Source organism: Galeopterus variegatus, unplaced genomic scaffold (assembly GCF_000696425.1).
Source record: "Galeopterus variegatus unplaced genomic scaffold, G_variegatus-3.0.2 Scaffold495, whole genome shotgun sequence".
Classification (NCBI taxonomy): Eukaryota; Metazoa; Chordata; class Mammalia; order Dermoptera; family Cynocephalidae; genus Galeopterus; species Galeopterus variegatus.
Window position 1 is genome coordinate 48,422 of NW_007726606.1, and position 7,451 is coordinate 55,872.

Sequence of the window (7,451 nt, forward strand, 5' to 3'; positions counted from 1 at the left end):
GATTGCAACCCTCGGTGTCCCGCCAGTACTGGGGACCGGCAACGGAATCGCAACCCTGGGTGTTGCGTCCGCCCCGCGCTCAGCCAGTGAGCGGGAACCGTTCTCCACATGGGATCCGATCCCTCGGCGGGAGTGCTGCCGCACTCCCAAGTGGCGCACTCTCCAGTGCGACACCGGGTTGGCCCTCGGTAAGGGGATCTTAACCCTTGACTTGGTGTTGTCAGCACCACGCTCAGCCAGTGAGCCAACTGGCCATCCCTATATAGGATCCGATCCCGTGGCCTTGGTGTTATCAGCACCACACTTTCCGAGTGAGCCACAGGCCGGCCCTAGAAATATACATTCTAAAAACCAAAAAAAAAAAAAAGACATGTACAATCTTAGGCCCCACTCCAGACCTACTGAATCAGCAACTCAGGGGGTGGTGCAACCTGTGCTTTAATAAGGCCTCCAGAGAATTCTGATACACACTGGTTTGAGAGCCACTGGTCTTAGAGGAGGGACTGTCAAATTTTTTCTGTAAAAGGCTGGATAATATGTTTTAAGCTGTGTAGGCCTTACAGTTTCCATTGCAGTTATTCAGTTCATTGTAGTGCTGAAGCAGCTATAGACAATGTATAAATGATGGGCATTGCTGTGTTCCAATAAAACTTTACTTACAAAATCAGGCAGTAGGCCAAATTTCCCAACTCATGGTCTAATCTGGAGGAACAAACAAGGGCTTTGGAGGCAAGCTAGGATGTGGTTCCTCTGGCTAGTCAGCTATCTCACTTCTCTGAGCCAGTGGCAGTGGTGTGCTGGTAAATGTTTAACAACCAGCTCTCTAGGGAAAAAAGCCAAGATTTGCTTCCATGGTGTAAGTACATTCACCATAGCTGATTTCAAGCTACCAAGGTGAATTACTGAGTTTGTCAAAGTTACACACTTTGTCTCTCGTAAGCCAGCATGAGCTGCTCCAGCACAGCACTGCTCTGTTGTGTGTGTCTAACATTGGCATCACAATACTTATCTGGCAGACTGTGGTGATAATTAAAATAAAGGTTGTATTATTCTTTGGTCTTAGTATTTATGGGGTGATGACTATGGATTTTAAACTATGTGATTTTACACACACACACACACACACACATTACAAATACATTTTAAATCATGAAATCTCATCTATTTCTGGAGGGTTCTTAATAGTTTTTTTTAAGATATTTTGATGTTTTTATCTCAAATCCAAAGAACACATTTAAAATGTAAATAATAAATTTTATTACCAGGAAGAACCTATTAATCCATATGTACCAATATATATTAATATTGTTCCTACAAGATTTAGATCAACTCTAAATCAAAATTAGAGTGCTTGTAGAAGGCACTGAAATAAAGCTCCCTACACCCTCATAACGTATGCTGTCTGCTTCTGTAAAATTGTTTGCTTAACCTAAGTAACTCCATTTTACTCCCGTCTGACCTGCAGACTACCCCCTCCTTCTGTGTGAGAAACCATTGACCTCATAGAAACAAAAACTGTTGCAGAGAAACAGCCATACACAGTGAACTATTACATGGGAACAGGAACCATACACAATGAAAATTTGTATGCTTGATTGCTCTAATGGCTCATTCTTGGCTTCTGTAACCTAGCTACCTAGCTTGCTTTGTGCACCTGGACAAACCCGTCTGCCAATGGGATGTGGTTTTTGCCTTTAAAAACCCCACAAGACCAAGGCCCAGGGCCGTTCTCCCTTGGTTGCTCCTTGAGAGATGGTCGCTGGCCAGCTGGAATGAATAAACTGCCCTTTTCTGCATGAGTGGCATGTAAGTGCATTCTTGTGGGAGGGTGCCTCACATTAGCACGAGTATAGTCTTAAAATGAAATTGCAGTTTTATTAGTTGGCCAGTTACATATTTACTCAAGACTTTTATCATTTTGAGTTTTCTACTTCTCTATCAGTCTTTAGGCACTTGCACAGGCTAAGAGATTTAATGGAAATCTACTGAAAAGAATGGCTGACAGATCTTATAGCCACATTTACATGAGTTACATAAAAACCCAAAGCCTTCTCAAGAAGACTTTTTTGAGATCTCGGGATACAAGGCAATGGTTATTGTATATACAGTGTATTTCTCAGACAGTTCTGAAGGAAAGGATTCGATGACTATCTTTCTAGGCAGGAATGTAATCTGGGAGGCCAGAAGATAGATTAAATGGGCCCACTTCTTTTCAGGTTTATGAATAAGCCTTTTGGTACAAGAAAAATGGGGGTTGCTTGAATTGAGAGATTATCTTATAAGTGCCTGTGTTCACTGCTGTGGGCTCACTGCATTCTTTTCTTTGCAGCCATATAAATAAAAGAACCACCTACCTGGATCCAAGACTGGCATTTACTGTGGATGATAATCCGACAAAGCCAACCACCAGACAGAGATATGACGGCAACACCACTGCCATGGAAATACTCCAGGGCCGGGATTTCACTGGCAAAGTGGTCATAGTTACTGGAGCTAATTCAGGAATAGGTAGGCCGTTAACTTAAAATTATTTTATTTTTTGTGACTACTATAATAAAACCCACTTAAATCTAACTATAATGAAATCTTGCATACCGATTCTCTCGTTTAAAAATGTACTATATAGCATTTTCGGCTTCGTTTTATTAAAATTGTGGCCTCTTCTTAAATCCCGGTGTGTGATCATGGAAGGCTGTGTAGAGGCTGACCTTGAATTCTCTGAAAGCGGAACACTCAGCAAAAGATGGTGGCTATTTTGGTATTCAGGGATTAGAGACAAGAGGCTTTGTCTGAGAGTTTTTGATCTGGTCTGTGTGGCGCATGGACATATTCCAATTACCTGGGTTATTCAAACCCAAATTGATTGGTAATGGAATATGGGGAACAACGACGAGTTGTGACTTTGGAACAAAGGATACTGCAGGTTTCGACTGGTCACTGAGCATATCATTTTCCTTTGGTAACAGGATCTTATTTCTTTATAAAATTAGAGAATTAGTCCTTGTGTTCACCTCTAAATTAACTCTCTTAATTGCCAGTGTTTACCCACAGTGACCATCACGAGGTAGACGGCTCGAGAAAGCATCCTTTAGTGTCATGAGCTGTTAAAGAAACTGCAGCAAAGCAGAACTCACCACTCTTCATGTGATTTTATTATTTTCTTTTTGTCCGTTTAAATCCATATCTGAATCAGGAAGGATTCACTGCTTTGAGGACGGGTATGCATCTTCAGATTTGTGTACAGGTAGAAAACATGGAATTGCACTCTGCTCTCTTCTGTCTTGTATCCTCCCAGTGCCCACAATGCCCTCTTATTGGCTACCTCTCTCATAAGCTTTTATCTCCTCCACTCTTTCCTTCCTTAGTCTTAATTTTGAAGGACTCCTCCTTGAGCCTCCAGAAACTTTCTCTAATATCATCAGGGCAAGCACAGAAGGTAAAATTACATTCTCAAAGGATTATTGTGTAGTACAGGGTCTAAAATCTAACAGACTACAATCTCAGAACAGAACTTTTGATTGCAGTTGTCTATTAAGGAAAAGCAAATAGATTTTTTATTTAATTGGAAGAGATTTATTTAAAATCAACTCTCAGACCTCATTCTTGGTTTAGAATATGTTCAGTCCAATTTTCTGAACTTCTGCAATGGGGTAGATTCTATGTAATTGCCATTGATGTCAGAACTAATGATGTGATGTAAATATGGCTGGATCCTCAATCCAAGAAGCAATATGTTACATTGATTGTATTGACTGCTGTTATGGTAAGGATGTGGACTGATATGGTGTAGAATAATTGAGGAAAAAAATCAGGATTTAAGGACTTAAGAAAAATATATTTTTTTATTTTAACACTCAGTTAACCAGAAAATTAATTAAAAGACGTCATTCCCTTAATCTTCTTGCTAGATTTTTTCTTTAATTAGTAAGATATGTGACTACTGATTATTTTCTGTGTAAGTGTTCACAGTGCTTCATCTGATGTTAGATAGCAGACCTTTGAATATGGCTCATGCTTTTTCAAAGATTTGCAACATCAGGCCTATGGCATTGTAATCCAGTGCTAATAGCTTTGGTTCAGAATATAAAAAGGCTCTGTCTAGTTGGATGTTTAATCATGATAGAAAAGAGATTTCTGAAGCATTGAGAATAAGTATGTTGTTGATCAGAATGGTGCTGACATCTCTGGAGGAAAGCCGAAAACTCTTTGTGCCTCTTCACAGCTCCCCCTTCCCCCAATACTCTCCCTTCCTGATAGCCATAATTCATTTTGTGGACACTGCAGGGGGTGTCTGTGGTCCATTCGGATGTTGTGGCAAATTGTAAGCTCAGGACAGAACAGGTGTTGTAGGAGGTCTTAGGGAGACCAGCCTTTCCTGTTTAGGCTCCCAGAGCTCTTTCCCCAGCACTAACTTCCCTCAGAAATTGCCTTCTGTGGTGCCACCTCACCCCATCCCCTCCACTCTTGAGAAGCCTGAGTCTAGGTGAGTGCCAAAGATTTTCATTCTTAATATTTGAAATGTCATACTGCAAATTCCAAGCAATCAAATACTTGCAAATCACTTTCAGTCTGCGGCAGTGGTATCAGGTTTAAAGAAAAGAAGAGGCTGAAGATAGGCACATGGCTTTTCGTCATAACTAAAGTTAGCTTTTATATTGCGTGTGGCTGCCTTAGAAAGTGTCCTTGCCCTAGTAGGCTGTGGCTTCTAGATAAAGTCCTTCCTTCTACTGAGTTGTGAAATATGCCAGTTTATAATTTGCTGTCACTACTTCATTTCTGCCCGTACCAAATGAAATAGCTGAATGTGGACTGAATCAGGCATCTTCATTTCCAAGATTATGATTTCTTGGGCTTTCAAGAGTCATCTTTCTGTCAAAGCTTTTTTACTGGGGCGTGGACAGCTGGCTTGTAGGGGATCTGAACCCTTGACCTTGGAATTATCAGCACCACACTCTAACCAAGTAAGCTAACCAGCCCCTATCAGAGCTTTAATGGTGTTAGTGCTCCCTTTCATCAAGGGAGACCGTTTCCTATGTGTAAACTGTTAAAGCTTTAGCCTTGTGGCTATCAGTTATCTTTGAAGCAGAGTGGGCGTGAACAGAGCATAACAGTGTTTATTTTGGGATAAACACTTATTTATTTATTTATTTTTTTAGTGACTTCATAACTAAAAGCATAGATATTTAATTTGCTTTACAAGGGCTGATTTACAAATCTGGTTTTTCTAGTAGTTCCTTTTTTTATATTCTTTTTAACTCCCCATAAGGCACTGCTTTGTTGGAATTGCCGTTGGTGAGGGTCTCTGATGTGGAAGGGAACATCTCCCCCTTGACAGACTTCAGGGTTGTACTGGGGCCCTGCCCCCTGTGAAGTGGCCTCCAAGCAGATTTTGTTTTGTTGTCCTCTTCCTGGTACAGAGCTATATTTTGTGTTTTTGATATTTGATATAACTACGGCAATTGGAGGGATTCTTACTTAATTCAACTCAAAAAAATCAGGGTGATTGTGGAAGATAGAAGGAGGATTCAGGGGAAATGTCAGAATAAAGCCCTATAGGTTCGTGAAGTCTTTGTTTTCAGTTAAGGTTTGTAGCCCGATATTACCACAATTGACTGGATTCAGCTGCGTATGTTGCGGGGTGGGTAAACTACAGCCCCTGGGTTAGATCTGACCCGCCTAATTTTGTAAGTAAAATTTCATTGGAACACAGCCACCTGCATTCAATCCCATATTGTCTGTGGCAGTTTGCGTGTTACCCAGCAGAGTTGAGTAATTACGGCAGAGACCATATTGGCTGCCAAGCCTAAAATATTTACTATCTGGCCCTTTATAGAAGTTCGCTGACGCCTGTATCAGATGATCTAGTCCCTTTTCAATGTAAGATCACCCCAACACCCTCTAAATTAACCACAAGTTAGAAGAAGTTTAGGTAAATTGGATGCCCCAGGCCATAGGTAGATTGTGGCAACACATCCTAGGTAACTGTTGGGGACATCCCACCAGTATCCTGTACCCCTTGCCTCAACTCTGTTTCCCTTTCTTTCAGGGAGCTGCGAGGTTTAGGTTGTTGCTCCTCAGAAACTAACGCTCTTCTCTCCTTGACCTTTTGTTTAACCAGCTTTCTGAACCCGAAGAACTTTGTAGATTGAAAGCTGTAGCTTGTGGACCTCTCTCTGTGGAGATCAGCATCTCAGTATCCAGGGGGAAGTCATCTCTTCACCCAAAGCTTCTACTAGCAGAACAAGAGGCCGGAACCCCGCAGTCCCGACTGCTAACCAGTAGAGACAAGGGAGGAATTCATTTCTGTTTGTGCTCAACGTAGACTGGGCAGGAAGGGATAGGCGTTTCACAGCTCTCTGCAGTTAGCAGTTTGATGGCTCTGATTTGGTAAAAACAAATGGAAATGGCTTCAACATGGTGATCATTGCATACAAATATTGTTGGGAAGTCCCAGGAGAGGTTTTTTAGGCTAGAGAATTTCCCACCACAGAAGGTCCTATAAGCTGCTTTTCTAGATTCAAGCTGCCAGTCGAGCTAATTTGGCTATGCATATAAATGCTGCTGCCTTGAATCTGCAGGCTGATCAGAGGCAGGGTCCTGCTAATGAGGGGTTAATTGAATGCCTAAATGTGGGACATCACCTACTCTGTCCACTGTCATTTCTTAGTGGGACACTTGTTGCCGTGAGCAGACGGATTTATTAATATCATGTTTGAGGAGTGACATTCAGGGTTTTGTCAAACACCCATTTAAAAACTGTTAACTAGTATGAGGAAATTAGCTACTTATGATAAAACTTTCTTCCTAACTTCCGGTCTTAAACCAGTAGTGGCTACAACTTGATTTTTTAAATTCTTTTCAGTTTAGTCAGGAGGAGAAGTTTTTCTCATATTTTGAATCTTTTTTTTTTTTCCTTTTTGTCTTTTTTCGTGACCGGCAACGGATCACAACCCTCAGTGTTGCGCCCGTACCGGACCGGGACCGGCAACGGGATCGCAAACCTCGGTGTTGCGCCCGCACCTCGCTCAGCCAGTGAGCGGCAGGTCTGTATGTGGGATCCGAACCCTTGGCGGGAGCGCCTCCGCGCTCCCAAGCGGCGCACTGTAGCAGTGCGCCACCAGGCCGGCCCTCATATTTTGAATCTTTATAATGATGGGCTGCGACAAAAGTTGTGACTTTAAATCTAGAATAGCCTGGCCTATTTTCTATTCTTTGAGCCAGAGGACTCATCAGCAAAAACAAAACGGTCCTCCCTGCCCCCTGAACAGGTTGGCCATGTTGGTATATTACTAGTGAAATGTATTTTAGTAGTAACACTTCAATTTTCTATTATGTTTGTTTTATAATCACCTCCCTACAGTTTATTACAGGGATTCATGTATATTTTGACATATAAAAGGTACATGCTCAAGCTATCAAAGTCACCCCCAATTTTGTTCTCCTTGAAAGAA

At 41.8% G+C, this 7,451-nt stretch overlaps 1 protein-coding gene across 1 annotated transcript in view; it reads left to right on the forward strand.

Annotated features, from left to right (window-relative positions):
* WWOX (WW domain containing oxidoreductase) overlaps window positions 1–7,451 on the forward strand; it is a 327,478-nt gene that overhangs the window by 8,723 nt on the left and 311,304 nt on the right. Inside the window, exon 4 of the mRNA XM_008569425.1 lies at window positions 2,330–2,508. Within this exon, the coding sequence (XP_008567647.1) occupies window positions 2,330–2,508 (179 nt within the window). The remainder of the gene's footprint in view (window positions 1–2,329; window positions 2,509–7,451) is intronic.